The following is a 20,134-nucleotide window of genomic DNA, read 5'->3' as shown; positions in this document are numbered from 1 at the left end:
TTTTTTTTTTTTTTTTTTTTTTTTTTTTTTTTTTTTTTTTTTTTTTTTTTTTTTTTTTTTTTTTTTTTTTTTTTTTTTTTTTTTTTTTTTTTTTTTTTTTTTTTTTTTTTTTTTTTTTTTTTTTTTTTTTTTTTTTTTTTTTTTTTGATGAGAAAAATATTCAGTCACTATTTGAGGGTATATACTAGGTAAACATTGCCTATTTGCCTTATGACCTTAGCCAACAAATGACCACTAAGAGGTAAATTAATCTAAGTTGACCATAGTTGACCGGCTCAAACCAAGAGAGCTAATAAATCGTACCTACGGAAAATTAAACTTAAAGCCTTGATTACCAAATTAATAGTCCAATTAACTTGGTTGGGATCGCTCAAGCACTGTTTATGGAGAGAATTGAACGATTAATAACCTTTCCTTTTTTTCGTTCTTTCTTTTGTTTGGTATGATGAGAGAGGGGCATCTTCTGCATTAAATATAAGTCCTTATTGAATCAAATTCATCTCACTTCACAAATCTGTATAAAAACTTTGACAATAATCTTTACATTCATATACCATATAGGATAGAATTATAATCTAATTAAAATTTATTCAACCTAAAATAAAAGGGTTTAAATTGTATGTTCTTGTGCTTGACAGCGTGTTTTATAGATATACTGTTTGGTATTCAAGATCTGTTTGATCCTTGGAATTTAGAAGAAATAATCAAACATTAATTTAAGATTCGTCATACAATGCGGCGCAGAATTTTTGAAGTTTTAACAAAATGTTACATCTGCAACCTCTTGAACCATTATTGGATAGTATATAGTAGGTGAGTGCCTGAGTATTAGGTATGAATTAATTCTTCTTTTATACCATCTAGTGGCATGCATTTGTTTATACTTAAGGTTCTTAAACTATGCCCAATTGAAGTCCGCATATATTTTAAATAGAAAATGGCGTTTTAAAGCATCCGCTACACAATTCTGCTCACGATAAATATGAATTATCGAACAAATGTTATTGGTACTAATCCGATATTTGATCTTCTGACCAAGATATAAGCTAGTTGATCCACACATTTTATTTTCCTGATTAATTCGATTGCCTCCATGGAGTATTTTCCCCTTGATTAATTCGACTGCCTCCATGGAGTCACACTGTCCTAATTCTTTATTTCACCCTACAATTCATTCTAGATTTTTTCAGTAAAAATTGTAAAAATTAAAAAATATTTAGGGCTTTTAGTTGTTAGATGTCGAAAATTTTCACTGATTTTGTAATTTTTATTTGAAAAAAAAAACATTTGATTGATCGAAGGGAAGTAGAATCAAGGTATGAAAAATTACAATGTTAACTAATTTTTATTTAATAGCGTAACTTTATCATTTGTTTATTGAGCATTCAGTGAATGCTAGATGAAAAACTATTAAAGAAATAATTAAAATGTGAAAAGTGATACATTTGAGGACTAAATCAACCCTATAGTTATGATTCAAGTTCCCATTTTAAATGAATTTTATTTTTATTCCAATTGAATTAAATTTTTATTTTAAATTAACTGAATTGTCATATTAGTAAAAATGAAGTCCAACTAAAGTGGGCACACACACACACAGAGATTCATGCATAATTCTATATACTTCAATTAAGAGAGTACAGTATAATAATTGACTGTCTACTAAATAACAACCTCCACGTACCCTCTTTATTATGATTTTTTTAAAATTTCTTTTAATAATATAAATGGATTAATTTATTTCATGAATACAAAATTTCAATTCTGCAGTCAAGACTCCAATCGAGTTTTGCAGACATCTTACCGATTCTTTAGTCATTCGCCGACTATTGACAGTTCAAAAGTCCATTGTTAACTCCATGACCATGACCAAGTAAATGATAAATTTTTGAAACTTCTTTTTTCTTTTTCTTTTTTTTTTTTTAAAGAAGAAACTTTCTTAATAATAATCATATCTTGCTATACCATAATTTTAGAATCAATGGTTGTTTTGGTCTCTCAACTATGCTGTTAATATTTTGAAGATTTAATTGGTCAAAATAGATAGTCGATGACTAATTTGATAATTACGGCATAGTCGATGGACTAAAACGGTCATTAATTCATAATTTTATCATAATTGAATTGAATTTCGTCTAAATCTTATTTGAGGTAAAATTCTCATTTCTCAATATATGTTATTTTATTCACAAATTCGAACTCAAGAATCTAAGACATTATTTAAAGAGAATCAAACTCCTTCCATTTGAAGTATATATAAGTCATCAATGGTAAATGTTAAACTCCTTTTTTCTTTCTCTGATAATGCTAAATACGGCAAGACGAAGCTTAAAGCGGGTAAATACGATCTCTTATTATTGCAAAAGGATCAAAGTCTGAGTTACAATATAAAAACGGCTAGAAGGGGTCGGCGGGTCGGCAGTGAGCTTTCCTACTGTCCGAGCACACTTCAGGGCTTCGTGCAGAATTCAGCCAAAAGATCATCTCTCTCCTCATTAATGCGGTATTTATAAGAGGGGAAAGTTGCGATCTCCGGGGCTCCGGGATGGCGAGCACGTGGCGCGCATGCGCCTACCTCGCTCCTTGCCCAAGCGGGAAGGAGCACGTGGCGGCCCCGACATATTCACTATCAATCAATCGAGGTCACGATCGATCTGAGACAGTCGGACCGAACATCGGTCGGGCCGAGTTGCCGATCTACCGACCGTGAGAAAACTTTCTGAGTAGCCGATCTACGTAAGCGAGTATTAACACTATCATTTTCTTTTTAAACTTTTCAAATAATAATGTCTTGTTATACCTTAATTTTTTTCATACTCAAATTTTGTTCAAACCCTATTTAAGATAAGTTTCTCAAATAATAATGTCTTGTTATACCTTAATTTTTTTCATACTCAAATTTTGTTCAAACCCTATTTAAGATAAGTTTCTCAATGTATGCTATTTTATTCGCAAAGTTTGAACTCAGAGTGTGTTTCGTTCAAACATGAGAATTGGAATCGAAATCAAATATTTGGTAATTGGAATGAGTTTTGTTGAAATTAAAGTATTTTTCATGTTTGATAAAAGATTGAAATTGAAATTATTATCTATATTGTTGTTTGGTTATATATGACCCTATAATTGAAATAAATGTTTTGAAATACAAAAATAAAAAATCAAGATAATTGATTCTAATATGATGACATCCAAAGCACTCATATGAACAAATAATCAAAACAAAAATCTAAAAGCACTAATCCTATGTAGTGAGGCGATGAAATGAGGATAGATCGGATAAAGATTAATTAATGAAATGATACATTATTTAAATTAGGTAATGAGTTTTTTTTTAATGATGTGAGTAATTAAATTTTATACTAGTATTTTAAAAAGTTGTCAATCAAACGATATGTATAGCTTCCATTCTCATATCTTGTGTCCAACTACATGAGCCAAACAAACCATCAATACCTTATTTAATTTGAAGGGAATCAATAATTTTTCACTTGAATTATAAATCGTTGGTTCGAATAATGTTGTGTTTGAATGGGTAAAAGTTGAGATGGATAGAAAATAATGAGTATAAGTAAACTTCAATTCAATGAAAAAAAAAAAAAACAATATGTTACTTAAGGTTTTCCATATGTTAAAATAGGGGATTGAAAAGGAAGATTGAACTATTCTCCTCTGACTCCTCATGTTCTTTGTATATAACAAAAGATAATATTTGGTACCAATTTTTCTCCCGACCCATTTTCTTCTTCTCCAATTTACGTCTAAACATAATAGATTAATAACAATTAAGGAAAAGAAAAATAAAATTCTAGATCATTATGATTAATAACTCCCGCGGAAAAAACGCGTACATATATTTGGTTCATTGAATATATAGAGCATGTCTATTTCGTTATTTAACAAGTTATTTTCCAAACTCTTGAAATATTTTTTAAAAATTAACAATAAGTAAACAATGGAATATAATTCTCACTTCTTTGTGAGGTGAAGCAGCCAAAAAAAAAAAAAAACAAAAAAAAAACACCTTGCGTAAGGATCAAACGATGAAGTGTTGGAAATAATTGAACTCATGATCATCTGAATACGATAGTCATGTTTTAGTCACTCAACCACCCCTTTAAAGACATGTATTTAACATTTTTATTTAAGAGCTCTCATAACTAGTTGTATTTGAATTAATTGGCATTAGTACATTGAATTTGGTTAGATTATCATAATCAAAATCAAATACTCGATAAATTGAAATGAATTTTAGCAAAAGTACGTAGAGAATGAAAATCGGAATCAGAATTTTTTTTAAAAAAATTATATGTACCTTTTTGTGAGAGAGAAGGGGGGGGGGGTAGAGATAGTTAACAAATGAGAGCAATTTTATTTTTAAATTTTTTTTTACTTCCTCATTTTTCATTCCAAAAAAAATGAAAGTATATATAATTTCACAAAGAAATGACTTCTGATGAGGCTATGGGACTCGAGTGTCTATTTTATTAGGAAAATCTTGACTAAGGGGGTGGCATAGAAGAATGATGGGCCAAGAAGTAGGTTGAAAGGAAGCACAATATTAACAAAAGTCAATTAACAAGGTTCAAACATGTGACCTCTAGTATACTGACCTAAGCACTAACCACCCAAGCCACCCAAGATATCACATATGAAAATGTAGGATACTCTATTTACCCGTGATCAAGAATGAAGACTAGTCGATGTTGTACAATTGTCAACCATCTGAAAAGTCCTCGAGATTATATAAGGCACCACACTATTGCCTCCCTTTAAAAATCATTCATTGGTTCACTAAATCCCTTGATCCAATGCCTTTTGATCCTAACCTTCAACACATACACCAAGGTTCGATTTCTAGCAGCAGCATTATTATTTATAGTGCAATGTATTTGGACCGCCGTTTTGGGCCTAACGCCCTGAACAATAATACTATTAATATTTTTGTACTTTTGTACTCGATTTATGGTGGACCCAGACCCAACAAAACCATCAACTTCTTTCATTCCTATAAATCTCATGCTAATGGATAAAAAATAGTTAAACAAACAAGCAATTGAATTTAAATCCAATAGTAAATCAAAACTCATGAACCAAACGTAATACAGGAACATTCATGGAAACTTCATCAGTATTCTTCCTTGGTGAACAATATTGCAAGAAATGTCTATTTATAGATAATTAAATAAATACCGATAAATATAAATGTTATCTGGGGATTCTGTCAGCTCCATTTCTTCAACCTTATAACTAATTTAATTAACATTGAAAGCGACTGCAAAACAGTCAAAACAACATGAGTCGTCGTGGCAAGTTTTAGCCCAGGTCTATGAAAGAATATAATGTCTTGTTATACCATAATTTAATTTCTTCATATTTGAATTTTGTTCAAACCCTATTTAAGATAGGTTTTTCAATATCTGCTACTATATTTACAAAGTTTAAATTCAATATATTGTTTAAAGGGGAATTAAACTCTTTCCACTTTGAATTATAAATTGTTGGTTCAAATCAATATAATGTTGTGTTTGAATGGATTGAAATTTAGCAAAAATATAATCTAGAGAGAACATAAGAGGAAAAGTATAACTTCAAGGGTTTATTAAAAAAAAAAAGAAAAAAAAAAAGAAAAAGAGGAATATGTTAATTATGAAATTTATGGTTTTCCATATGTTAAATAGGGGCTTGAAAGGAAGATTGAAGTAAGTTTCTCCTCATGTTCTTTGTATATAACGAAAGAAATTAAGACTTGCTACCCTTTTTTCTCCCGACCTATTTAATTTTATTACAATGTAATATCTCACATGACCTTTCATTTGTGAGAGTTATTTCATGTCATTAGACCCTAAAGTCATTAAATGAGCCCTAAACATAATATATAGCAAGGAAAATGGAAAATGAAAAAGAAAAGAAAAAACAATTCTAGATGTAGATCATTATGATTATTCAATTCCTATTTCCTGCTAGAAAATATATATGTACAGTTCATTGAATATGTTGAAAATAGATTTATTGTGTTGTTTAACAAGTTATTTTAATTTTCAAGAGTGAACTATTTCAATAATAGAGGCATAATATTAGACTATTAGACTATTCACCAATTTTTTAAAATAGCATATTTTTTATTAAAAAAAAAAGTAATTTGCTCTTAACTATTTTGTTATATATATTTTTTAAAAAAGAAGACTAAAATAACCAAATAGTGGAATATAATGCACACCCCTTTCTGAGGTGATCACTACATTAATAAGAAGATCATGTGTGACAAGTTCAATCAATAGGATCATGGAAAGAACCAAACTCATGATCATTCAAATACAAGAATCATGTTCCACCCACCCACTCAGTCGCCCCTTCAAGGGCATGTATTTAACCTCTTTGTTTAAGAGGTCTCATAACAATAGTTCGAAAAAATATCAGAAGTTATAATAGTAGGGATATTTTTTGACCAAAATATTGTATAGTACATCTTTTATAGCATAGTATATAAAAATTACAAAAAAGACAGACATAAATAAAGTGTATAATTTTCATTCATTTATACTTATTAGATTTTAGATAGATTAGATAATTAAAAATGCATTCATAATAGTAAAATTATGAGAAAAATCTGTCCACGCAATACAGGAACTTTCATGGAAACTTCATCAGTACTGTTGTTCAATTCCTTGGTGAACACTGCAAGGGATGTTTAATTGTTTATTTATAGATAATTAAATAAATACTGATAAAAAAAATGTTATCAGGGGGGTTTGTCATCAGCTCCATTTCTTCAACCTTATAACTATTTTAATCAACATTGAAAGTAACTGCAAAACAGTGAAAACAACATGAGTCATTGAAATTTTTAGCCCAAGTCTATTAAAGAATATGAGTGATGTGTAGCGACATTTTATTTTTATTAACTAGTTCTGCTTTTTAATTGTAAAAGGTTTTGAAAAAAAAAAAACATAAATGAACTAACTTTTTGTAAATTAATGGTTAGTCATGATGTTAGGTACACTTTAAAGACGACTTATGGTGTAACTAGTTATTAGAAAGAAATTATCAATATATAAAAGACAAAAATATGAGCACCAAGTCTGCGCGGGAAGCTTAAGTGATTTTTGAGTGACAAATTATGAATAAGGACGTAGGGTTTTGTTTATTCAGTACCATTGACTCTATTACAATTACAATGTAGTATATATGTTGATGGATACCAGGTACCAATGCCCTGTTGTGTTGTCTCTTGAACTATAGATCTGCGGAGTCTGAGCAATATGAGTACCATTACTTTTAAGTGTTATATAATTGTCTGTCTTGCATCCCATCAATACAGGCTTATATAGGCATAATGGTGGAACATGGACTAAACCTAAATATCGAATACAACATATTACACAATTTGTACATGTACCAACTACCTACAAAATATAGTGAAATTTAGTTTGACATCGCTCAAAAAGGCATGTAATTTTCACCAATTTGATTTCCACATTAAAAATATTGTGTCTACTTTATTTTTTCTCCTTCATTATTTATTTATCACTTATGTTTCGGTAATGTTGGACCACCGTGTGGTGTGGTTACCCTAAAACCCCAAAAATGAACATATGTTTACATACTTTCTTAATTTATTAAAGCACAAATAGTCAATGTCGCATTACTGAAGTTTGAACATATGACCTCCATTTAATTAAGAGAGCTATAGTTATGCCATTTGACCATAAGATTTTTGATAAAGGGAGAGATTTTATCTTTTGGAGATAAAACCATGAGTAGTGATACTCTAAAAAGAAAAAAAAAAAAAAACATGAGTAGTGATGTGATGCATACCAAACACGGAACGCCTAAGACATATAATGGCAGAAAATATTTATGATTTTTGTTTCGTCATTTATTGATTGTCGGAAGAAACGTATGTAATATAATGCAACCTCACATGCGTTGAGTGTTGGGATCGGCTTTCACTGGGACATCCACCGCAAGAAAAATGACGTCAAAATCATTTCGTTAATTATTAATGATGAGTAAATACCTGACAAATAATAGTTGTCAAATGAGTGAAACATAACTCTTTTATATAATTATTATGAACTCAAAAAAAATTATTATGAATTCAATTATTACCAATATTCTCTTTGTTAAATTTATTGTGCATGGTCTTCTTTGTGTTGTTTATCTCTGGAATGGTATGTAAAATTTTCAATGGATTAAAAAGACATTTTTGACCCCAAAAAATGTGTATCTAATTTTTTTTAATTAAGAAAAAGTTGAAAACTTTTTTAGAAATTTTTGATTAATTAAAAAATTTCAAAAAAAAAATAAATGAAACTTACTTCTTTTTTAGTATTACAGATTAGATTCAGTATCTATTCATTTATACTTTCTCAAACTTGATCCTATGACCTCCTATATGAAAAGTTATTACATGTTATCTGAGTACAAGATGTTTGGCATGAAACTTATTTCTACGATAAAATCTTTTCAAAATGATATAACACTACTTTCTCAAAAAAATTTGGGCATTATAAAATTTATCACTTAAAACTGTCATTTTCCTGCGTGTCATCTCTTATAGAAAATTACCATATCTTTGAAAATGAAGGCATATAGTATTATATGTATATATAGTTTAAATAATGAGTTATACGTCATGCCTGATGGAAACATGTACTAAAAAAAGCAAAAAGTATATTTTTATCTGTTGGAATATGCACAAGGGAATGAAGACAAAATTTGGATAGCAGCATTTATTGCTCGAGTTAAATATTTATATATTGTAACTTACTGAGCTTTCAACTTGGGGATGTAGCTCAAATGGTAGAGCGCTCGCTTTGCATGCGAGAGGCACGGGGTTCGATCCCCCGCATCTCCAATTTACCGTTTTCAGATATTTGTCTGGAAATGAACAAATGGGATTGGACGCTATGCATGCGTGGATGGACTTTATATTTTATACTTCCTTGCCGTGGGCTTGTGATGCAAATGGGCCAAAACATTTGCACTTTTCTATTTTCAAAAAAATCTTCAAATTTTCAATTATCTATAATCAATGAATAATAATAATAATAATAATAACAATTGTTATATCGCGATTTCACCTAAGCTTGTAACGTGGATTCTAGTCGAAAAGAATACTGTTCCATACCTCCTATTTTGTACATTTGTACCCACTTTATGATGGACATGTGTTCCATAAAACCATCAAGCATTGTTTGTTTTATATCTTCATAAAATTTATTTATTATTTCATAAGCTTCTATTATTAATGAGGGATACTTAAATTTTATATGCTAAAGTAATAGTATCAATTTTTTTTTATTTAATTAGATTATTCTAGCTTACTTGTTAAAGATGGTAGTGGTTCCATGAATTGTTATCGATTCAACCTAAAATTCTACTTTTCTTATTAAAGTTTATTCTATTCATGTATTTTCCTATTAATTTTCACTCCAACTGTTAATCGAACTTGTAACATTATGATTATCAATTCAACATCCCAACCAACTTAGTTGGGGTTGCCACCAAGATCTTTTTTTGACCTTGAAAAATGTAGATAAGTTACTAATTTTTTTTTATTTTCTTACACTGTTAAGTTTTAACAAAACAAATAATATTACAAGCAAACATCATTTTTCATTAAATTTTTGTAACATCCTATCAATTTCCAAACAATATAGCCTTTTTTATACTCACTAAAATGACTAAACAAAGTTGGTTTCAACTCATACCTCATATAGATGTCTCAAGATACTAGATAATTGTCAAACACCTTGTGCTCATATGATATATAGTGATTTTTTATATGAGACCATTACAATGTAATAGACTGTTTATGCAAGTTCACTTGAACTGTTAACTCAACTTCTTGAAAAATAGGTTAGGAGGTGGGAGTCTCTACAACACTATATAAGTTTGTACTAAACAATTGTCTAATAACCTTTTTGGAGTTTTTATACTCCTACGTAATATGTTTGTACGCTAAGACTTTATAGTCTAGTGGCACCCGATTGCACTCCCATATGAAATGGATGGGTTCGAGTTTCAGTGGAGATGATATTGACTCTTTGTGCTTTGGTTGCACTCAATAGTACTATAAAGGGTATTACACCACTAATAAGCTTATTCTTTTTACAAAGAATAATACTACACATACTCTCGCATTCTACTCAATATTCTACTTTCTGCTTACATGATATGGACCACAGTTTTTATTATTTTCTTTTCATCTTCCTCCAATACAATCAATACATGTGGCGAGAGTTTTACTCCCTTGAGTATATATATCATTTTCTTTTTTCAAAAGTCTAAAGTAGTATACTAAAATAATTATAAAAAAAACATAAACTTTTAATAAAGTTGTAATTTTTTGAGTTAATTCCATATTTGGTCTTATATTTATAGGTGACAGTTTACTTTTAGTCATTTTTTATTATAACATCCTCATTTGGTACTAGTATTATTGTGGCATGATCATTTTTAGTTCTCCATCAACAAAACCGTTGAAATGTCGTTAAATACAATGACATTTCAACATTTTCTATACAAAGTAGGTTGAACCGCTAAATTTTTGTATATTTATTATTTTTTTAAAAAAATCCATAATTGAAATACTGAAATGCCCTTATATTTAACGATATTTAATTTGTTTTATTTATAAATGACCAAAAATGATCATGCCACAATAATATTAGAACAAACTGTGGATGTTATGATAGAAAAGGACTTAAAGTGGACTGCCACCTATAAATCTAAAATAAAAAATGGAATTAACTCTAATCTTTTCATCTTTACCATCTTTGTCTTCTTGCACCCTTATGTCAAAAGTTGATATATATTTTCATCTTCAATTCATTTTCTTTGACCCTTAGGCCGCGTTTAGTTTGCAAAAAATATTTGAGGATGACTGAAATTGAAATTCTATGGAAAAAATTATTAAGAAAATTGATTTCATTATTTGGTTGGTAAAAATGAAATAACTGGGAATATTGATTATATTGTTTGGTTATGTTTGAAAATGTAAGGAGTAATGTATAAAGATCAATATGCCATTACACAATCAATAATATTAATAAGGGTAATTGGTTTCAAAAAATAAGGGTAATTAAAAAAGTTCTATGAGGACAAAATTGTCGAGTAGGAAAAACTTTGTCAGTGAAAATCAAAATACCACATTGAGCTTTGAAAACTTTTTCCTCAAATGTGAAGAATTTACACTACAAAAAAGCGCAAAAATAACGACGAATTTAGCGACAAATTCATTCCGTTGCTAATTTAACGACGGAATAGTGATGGTTTAGTGACGGATTTACTTATTTAAAAAAAATTGAAAATTAGCGACGGATTTGAGACGAAAAAAATGTTGTCGTTAAATCTGTAGCTAATTTTAGCAGTAAATTTTTGCGCATAAACTTGAGAAGAATTTTTGTCAAAAATTTCGCGCTCATTTTTTTTTATAAGCAAAATAAACCTGGGAATAATGCGCAAATTTTTTTGACAAAATTTAGCGACGAAAATTTTAATCTGTCGCTATTTGATTCAAAATTTCGTCGCTAGATAATTAACGGAGTGAGCAATATTTTTTTAAATAAAAATCCAGCTACAAAAATTTAAATCTGTCGCTAAATCTAGCGACGAATTCATATTCCGTCGCTAGATAATTAACGGAGCGAGCTACAATTTTTTTTAAATAAAATCTAGCGATGAAATATGAATGCATCGCTAGTAGCGATGGAATATGAATCCGTCGCTAGAGCAGTAACCAGGTGAGATACAATTAAAAAAAAATCTAGCTACAAAATTTGACTTCGTCGCTAGATCTAGCGACAGATTCATATTCCGTCGATAGATCTAGCGACGGATTTTGTCCGTCGCTAGAGTAATAATCGGGTGAGACTACAATCTTTAAAAAAATAAATCTAGCTACGGAATTTGAATTCGTCGCTAGATCTAGCGACAGATTCAAATTCCGTCGCTAAATCGAAATATAAAATTAAATCTAAATATTTCAATTTGCTAACCTTAGGTATATATATAACCAATTAATTCCATTTCAGCCTTCATCATCTCCCTTCCAAGTTTCAGCCCCCTCTCTCTGTCTTCGAACTGCAGATCGAAGGCAAGGGCGAGGTGTGGTGGCCGGCCAGTCGCGACGAGCAGGCAGCGCCCGCGACAGTGGTGGTCAGAGTTGCAGCGGTTCGACGACAATCCAGCGGGGCAGTGGCTTTCTCCTCCTCGGCAGTCCAGCAGCGGTTCGTCTCTCTCTCTTCGAACGGCAGACTGGCATCTCAACATCCGGCGACGAGGCAACGACGATTGAATCTAATGGTGAGAAAGCTGATTTTCTTCAATTCTACGATTTTAGTCCGTATATCCATTTCTTTTGAGACAAATTTGTTGTTTGTGGAATCCAAGTAATTTGATTGTTCTAAGTTCGTATTTAATTGATGGAACATCAGAAGCCGTGCGCATTTCGTGCGGGCCGTTGTTTTTTTGTTTTCCTTTTTCTATTTTTTTTTTCTTATTCTCTTCTCTAATCATAGTTACAAAAATTACTCAAAAATCACAAAAAAAAAAAAAAAAGTTCTCTAAGTCGAACGAATTAACTAGGCTAAGTCGGGGAAGAGCAATTTTATTGAATATAAAATTACTTATCAATCCCGTATCCGGTGCGAGATTTGGGAGCCAAGAAGCCTATTCTAGTCATTTAAACTTCCCAAATGGTAAAAGCAAAATAGAAAGCCCTAATTCATTAATCTCAGTTGATTCCAGTTCTTACCTCCGGCCGTCGTCTCTCTCCCTCTCTCTCTCTCCGCCTCAAAATATTACCTTTCTTTCTGCGCTTCTGAATGGCGGAACAAAATAAGGCTCACGAAGAAGATTGAAGGAGATTCAACTATTTTCTCCGGTATTTTTGAGTTTATTTAATTTATTTTTTCCTAGTTCATTTTTAATGGAGGGAGATGTGAGAGCTCGTGGTCGCTGCCTTTACTAGGCTTGAGTGTTCGGCAATGGCGGAGCCGTGTTGCAGTCAACCCGAAAGGTATGGTTGTGAGGCAGTTTAGGAGACTGTGGTGGCGCTGAAATTATTATTTTTGGTTTTTTTTTTTTAAATGTTTTTGGAAGCAGTTTCGTGATGAAGAGGAGGAAAAAGGGGGCGACGAATTTATAATTTCTTCAGAACAAGGCTAACTAGAAAGTTAATTGAGAAAACAACTGAATGAAAAGTAAAGTTGGCTCAGATTGGTGAAGAGAATAATTGAATTGTTGCGTACTTGCTTTTTTCAAGTGGCATTAACAGTACTAACAATCCTTGTTTCTAAGGATTGTTAACACGAAACTTTTATTGAAAATTGAAAAGCAGAGGCTGAAAATTATTTAGATTTTCTTTCAGCTAAATGTACTTGTGGGAATTTATGCTTCAAGAAATTGTTAACATGCACTGGATTTAGTAATAACAAAAACAGTAAGAATCTTTTTATTTACCAAAATTGAGACTTTGTAGTGCTGCTTTTATTGGGTTGTCATGCCCTGGATTTAGTATTGTCTTAGTTGGCAATGGAAATTTGCTCTGTAGAATGTAGAAGGATCTTGTTTGCAGTAGTAGATGATTGGAAAACAGATCAGTTAAGCATGTTATTTCCAACTTTCTAATGCTGGATCACAGTGCTTATTGCTTTGAAATCTTATTATATATGAAGTTAAATATTCCTTTAAAACTGATGCTCACTTATTTTGACTTATCAATAAGTTGATGACTATAGCAAACTTCTATCTTTTTTCTTGGATGCAGCTACTTATTTCTACGAAAGAGTTTTAGTGGAGTCTAGTGGAGTTTTAGCTTCTGCCATCACTACCTTATGGAGATCTTCTGGAGTTGTTTCATTTTAAATGTTGTACAACTGGATTAAGATACTGGAAGCTTTTAATTCCAATTGTTTAAACTGAGAGTTATGGGCAGATCCAGTCTGGGAAAAGAGATGAATGCAAGCAATAATGCATCTTCTCAGAGCAAAAGCGACGAGGGAACTTCAGCTAGGACAAGACCTTTCACATGTGCTGAAATTATGCTTAGACGGAAAAACAAGAAAGATATTGAGGAAATCAAGGATAGTTCTGTAGGTGCTGCTGTTGTATTAGATAAAGAAAACTCTGTCAACAGGACTTTTGATAGTTTGGGATCTGACAGGTATTGTGATGTTTCCATACCAAGTAGTGTGAGGCATAATTCAAAGGATTCTCAGTTAACTTCAAGAAGGGAAGAAAGTGATGATAAGGCAAGGAAAGTTGCAAGGTTCAAGAAAAAAGAAATTAGAGAGACAGAAACCAAACGGGGGGAGGCAGTTAGCAATGATACAAGTGGCAAGAATATAAGTGGATACAAAATTGATAGAGCTCCTCATGGTGGGAGGACAAAGGATGATAAGTCTAATGATGGTTCCAAAAATAAACATGGTAACAAACATGTAAATGATTTGGCCAGGAAGGACATATTGACTGACAAAGGTAGTAAAATATATGAGAAGGAAAGAAAAGAAAAACATCATGATAAGGACAGCAGACAGGTGTACAGGAAGAGAACAAATGATGAATTGCCAAGTAATGCTTCTGAGGATGAATCTGAGAAGAGACATTCAAGAAATTATTCAAGTACAAATAGGTATAAAGGCAAAAACAAAGAAAAATCCGAAAAAGAAACCAAAAGAAAACACCAACATGAAGATGAAGAGAAAGCTAAGGACAGGAATGCTGATAAAAAACATGATTCATCAAAACTAAGAGTTTCTGAGTTTCCAGAAAAGAAGGATTCAAAGCGATCTCATCATGAAGATTTAAGGCAAAAAAGAAGACGATCAAGGAGCAGAGAGCGTGATAAAGAAAGTCATAGAAAGTCCCGCTCACCTTCTCCAAAGGCACACAAGCATTCATCACATGATGTCAGAGATCGTACTGAAACCTACTCACATTCTTCAAAAGATAAATCTGGAAGATCAAATTCTGATTTTGATAAGAAGAGGATATCCAACAATGGTGAAACTGCTCATTATAAGCGGCATTCAGGGTCAGCAAGTGGGCTTGGTGGCTATTCACCAAGAAAGAGGAAATCAGAAGCTGCTGCTAAAACTCCATCTCCAACTAGCCGCTCTCCAGAGAGGAGAATTGCAGGTTGGGATCTCCCACCTGCAGCAACAGAGAAAAATATTCCTGCTCCTGTTCTTTCTAGTTTGCCATCTTCTTCACAGTCAGTATCATTGAGCACACTTGAGTCATTTGTAGTGGCTCCTGGCAGTCTGTTTGCAACAAAACCTGCTGTGTTTTTCCCAAATAGTTATCCTCCATTAGTGCATGCTGTTGAATCAATCCAGCTAACACAAGCAACGCGGCCTATGAGAACGCTTTATGTAGAAAACTTGCCAAATTCAGCATCTGATAAAGATGTTATGGAATGCTTCAATAAATTTCTGCTGTCCTCAGGTGTCAACCGTATTCAAGGAACACAGCCCTGTATTAGCTGTATGGTATGTATATTTTGTTCTATTGTTTGTATGTTTATAATACCATTAGCAGATATGATGCAATCTATTGTCATTTGCTGCCTTGCTGCAGATACACAAGGAGAAAGCCCAAGCTCTCCTAGAATTTTTGACACCTGAGGATGCTTCTGCTGCACTTTTCTTTGATGGGAGATCCTTCTGCGGCTCAATTCTTAAGATCAGGCGTCCTAAAGATTTTGTTGAAGTGGGAGTAAGAATTGTGGCAACCAATGTCTTTATAACTTCTGTTTGTGAACTACATTCTTTTATATTCAATAGGATTAATGAGAACTTGATGTTCTTCATTAGTGATTTCAAGTGCTTGTATAAATGTTCACCGCAATTACTTTATAGTTCCTATTTTCTGGAGGGTAAAGCAAATGTAGACTGTTTAGAACTTGATGATAGAGACAAGTTGTTTGCTTTATTTTATGTTTTCCTATTGTCCTTCTCAAGGGCCATTATATATGAACTTAAGCTATGCTTTAAGCATCTTAAATATTTTTCAAATTTCAAGTGACTTAAATAGTTAAATGTCACAAACAAGATTTTATATGCTAATCATCTTCTATGTGATTTCAACTTGAACATATTAGTCTGATCTGTGATTTAGGGCTTTGAGCCTCTTACATGTGGAGTTAAGCTCTGTGTTTTACTAATATGCAAGTTCTGAGGTTTGTTGTGGTTACTATTTATGTAGCAGGTTTTCAGACAGTTGCTATTTTCATGCAGACTGGTGTTGCAGAAAATTCAGTGGCTGCAGTTGATAGGATAAGTGATGCTGTAATGGATTCACCTCATAAGGTATGTGCCTTTTTAATTGCTGAATATAATTTGTTGATCTCTGAAGGTATGGATGACTGTAAGCAACTGGATCACAGCAGAAACCTAAAGTCAGGGAACAACTACATTCATAGGAGACATTACATGACCTGTATTTGCAAGTCTTAAACTTCTAATTATAAACTTCCAAGATTGCACATCTCTTACATGGCTTTGCACCTTGTATATGCCTTCATCTGTAGCCTCGACTCCAGTGTTTGTTGTCTTCTCTTCAAATCTAAGTTCATGTTTGGCCCAGTAGATAAGAGGCTAAAAGATCTTTCGAAAAGAATCATTTTTAAATACTCTTTTTGCATGTAAGATAGTAATTTTGGAAAAGTTCTTTTAACAGCTTCCTCTTCTCAAAAATGACCTTTTCAAATAAGCCTCAAATTTTAGCATGCCTTTTATCTACTCTAAAAAGGACCTCCTGTTTGGCCTTGCTCCAGTAAGCTGTAGGCCAAACAAATGCCTAGTCCTTTGACACTTGATACTTCTTATGTTCCTGATGTTATTAAGGTATTCTTTAGTACGTGTTTGTGTTGAACATTGTTTTGAAGGTTCTCCATTTTTCCATTTGGTAATCCCTTTATCCTTTATGTATTCTAACAATTTTTCTTTCATATTGTAGATTTTTATAGGTGGAATCTCAGAAGTTATTTCATCTGAAATGGTAACAGAATGTTAATGTTAATTTAAGAGTTGTTATGTAAATGGTATTTGTAATTTCAATTTTCCCTATCTCATTGTTCTTATGATGCTTTCACAGCTTATGGAGATTGCTAAAGCCTTTGGACATCTGAAAGCATACCGCTTTGTGTTGAATGGAGATCTTAATGAACCATGTGCTTTTCTTGAGGTATCTTTATTCTTTTATTTATTTATATAAATGATTAATTCTACTTTCTTACTCCTTGATTGCTACCTGAGAAAGAGTTGGATAATTTAGAATTGGTTTTATTGTGGGAACTGGATATAATTTATCATTTCCTTGCAAATGACAGTATAGACTGCTTGCTCTGAATTTGCAGCAAGGACATCACAAGGTTGAAGGGTGATGATTATATGGGGACAAATTTGTGTTGTAGTGTCGTGATGTCAATATGTCATGTAAAGCTTGCCCTTTAATAGGAATGCATATATTACAAGGTTAAGCCAGAAGGAGCCAAATAAATAAATAACCATTATTGTGGTTTGGGTGAAATTTCATGTTGGATTAAGAACAGGGCTAGAAGAATCAACAGCAGTTAGGACATATCATTGTAGAGGAGGAACATGGGAAGTAAGCCTGGTGTGGGAGGAAAAACTTTATCTTGTTTGATAAGTATGAGCTGAAAGGGGGGTATATTAAATTGTTTGCTAATGCACACTTAGAGAAGTCTCTATAAGCTGAAAGGGGAGGTATATTAAAGTGTTTGCTAATGCACACTTAGAGAAGTCTCTGAATTTCTCTTCAGTTCATGATCCCACTCTGGGGTACAGGGTGTTTTAACAGTGATGCAAAAATATAAGCCAGGGTATAATTGCAGATTGTTTTGCAAATATAAAAACAGGATGCATCCTTACTTTCATTATCTTCACCTGGTTGCTTAGAGGAGCACTTTCTGTTAATGCGAGCGTGAAAGTGGATTAATATTTGATTTCTATCCTTTAAGCCGCCTTATTTCTGTGAGAATGGTTCTGTTGCATTTCTAAAATGAAAGTTTAGTAGCTTCCTTCAGAGTTCAGACCTTTTGCACCTTGATTGTTTCACATTCTCAAACTTTATTTTATTTTCATGATGGAGCTCTTTATTCTATCTGTTTCAGTATGCTGACCATTCAGTTACTGCTAAAGCTTGTGCTGGTCTTAATGGAATGAAATTGGGTGGAAAAGTACTAACAGTTGTTCAAGCTATTCCAGATGCTTCACTTGTGGTACTGTGTTTCCACAATTCTCACTTTCAGATAAAAATTTGGGATTTTTTCTCCTACTTAACATTCCCATCCCCTTGGTGCTGATGAGTTATTAACCAAGATGTATACACTTTAGGGAAATGTTGAGAATCGTCCTTACTATGGGATTCCAGAGCATGCAAAGCCACTTTTGGAAAGTCCCACAGAAGTACTGAAGCTGAAAAATGTGGTAACACTTGTTTTGTCATCTGTCTTTTTTGTCTGAAGACTTCTCTACTTTTTACTTGTACTACTGTTTCTTAGTGAGCATTAGAGTATTAGACAGCTTTTTGTTGATTTGATTAGTATTGCTTTTTACCTCATACACAGTTTGATCCTATGGGATTGTCAGAACAAGAACTTGAAGAAATGATGGAAGATATTAGGCTAGAATGTGCCAGGTCCACATTTCTAAATCATCTTCTAGATTATTCCATCATTTGTGTTTTCCCCATCTTTCTTAAATAGTAATAATTTGGCTGATGATACCACAGGTTTGGTACTGTGAAATCTATTAATGTCACAAAGCAGAGCAAATGCCCCCCCACATTGGAAACTGTTGAAGCAATAGGCAATGGAACTCTTACCAAGAATGATCACAAGACTGATAGAGTAGAATCATTACAAGAAAGTACTCATTTTGAGTTGGAAGAAGCTGGCAGGTTGCCACCTCTCAAGACTAATGAAGAGCCCATGGAAGCACATTCGACTGACATTAGCAAGAGGTCATGCGATGATAAAGCAGGCATAACCGAACCTTCACATGGCTCTGAGGAAGATGGAAATGCCAGTAAGCTTGGTGACAATCCTATTGAGGATAAACCTGCAGAATGCCTTAATGAAGTTAGTAGCTCTGAACTAGTGGCTGATCATAGTAATGACTATGTCAATCCCGCTAACGATCAAGTGGAAATCATTAATAGAATTGATAGTCCGAGTTCAGCAAAGGAGCTTCAGGTGGATGATGAGTTACTTACAAAGGATGATTTAAAATCAAATGAATATGACGGGAAGTTAGAGGCTTCTTCTGATGAATTACAATCATCCTTGAAAAAGGATTCGGATGCTTCTCCTGCAGACAAAGAAATAAAGGAAACAGATCATAATCTCGAGCATATCTTTGAGCCCGGCTGTGTTCTAATAGAGTATAGAAGAGCAGAAGCTTCAAGCATGGCTGCACATTGTTTACATGGTCGAGTCTTTGATGATCGGATTGTGAGCGTGGAATATGTCGCGCATGATCTGTACCTGAAGAAGTTTTGCAGGTAGGCAATTTTTGTGAATTCCATTGGTTTTGCTCTCAGTCACCTGCAGTCTTAGAGGCTGGAAGGGATGAACACAATTGTAATATGCTTCAGAGTAGCTACTGAAGTTAGATGCTTTATTTTAACCTCACTACTCATTACAGAATATATGGCGGCACTGTGTTGGTTTTAGTCTGGGTTTGAACTAACTTACTGTACAAAATCCAGCCTGACATAGGAACCAAATGCAAATGGGATGGCTCTTTCATTTTCGTTTGCATAAAAATTCTTACTCCGTATTTCCTAAGCAATTGAATACAATGTTACAATTTACAAATTTTTCGAGTGGCAATTTATTCAATACGGAATGGTCACAAGTGGAGTCACAAATTACATACTGAATGTTCTCACAATTATTGTGAACATTCAGTAATGTAAATTATGAACATTTAGTTGTGAATATTCAATATATAAATTGTGAAAATTTAATATGTAAATTATTGATAGGGAACATACCCCGGATATACGACCCTAAATACTCTGTACGTATGTTCGGTGTAGTATACATGGATGAGCCTATAAAAAGGCACTAACCCTTCAAGTGAAGGGATTTTTTTTG

The 20,134-nt window shown here is 32.6% G+C and overlaps 1 protein-coding gene and 1 non-coding gene across 3 annotated transcripts; both read left to right on the top strand.

Annotated features, from left to right (window-relative positions):
- Positions 1–8,784: 8,784 nt before the first annotated feature.
- Positions 8,785–8,857, top strand: TRNAA-UGC. The gene has a single exon. It is a non-coding gene; the product is annotated as a tRNA-Ala (tRNA).
- Positions 8,858–12,724: 3,867 nt separating this feature from the next.
- LOC116016285 lies at positions 12,725–19,852 on the top strand. 2 transcript variants are annotated; one of them, XM_031256470.1, is made up of 10 exons: positions 12,725–12,889; positions 13,775–15,500; positions 15,589–15,726; positions 16,248–16,319; positions 16,969–17,010; positions 17,107–17,196; positions 18,146–18,253; positions 18,369–18,461; positions 18,602–18,672; positions 18,766–19,852. In XM_031256470.1, exons 2-10 carry the CDS (start codon positions 13,935–13,937, stop codon positions 19,538–19,540), a joined length of 2,955 nt encoding a protein of 984 aa, XP_031112330.1. In that variant the 5' UTR covers positions 12,725–12,889; positions 13,775–13,934; the 3' UTR covers positions 19,541–19,852. The 2 variants fall into 2 exon arrangements, with proteins under 2 accessions (XP_031112330.1, XP_031112331.1); XM_031256471.1 differs by having other exon boundaries at positions 12,725–13,024.
- Positions 19,853–20,134: the final 282 nt, after the last annotated feature.

The sequence above is a fragment of the Ipomoea triloba genome, chromosome 4, assembly GCF_003576645.1.
Source record: "Ipomoea triloba cultivar NCNSP0323 chromosome 4, ASM357664v1".
NCBI lineage: Eukaryota > Viridiplantae > Streptophyta > Magnoliopsida > Solanales > Convolvulaceae > Ipomoea > Ipomoea triloba.
Note: the sequence above shows the minus strand (reverse complement) of the source record. Positions and strands in the feature narration are given on the sequence as shown.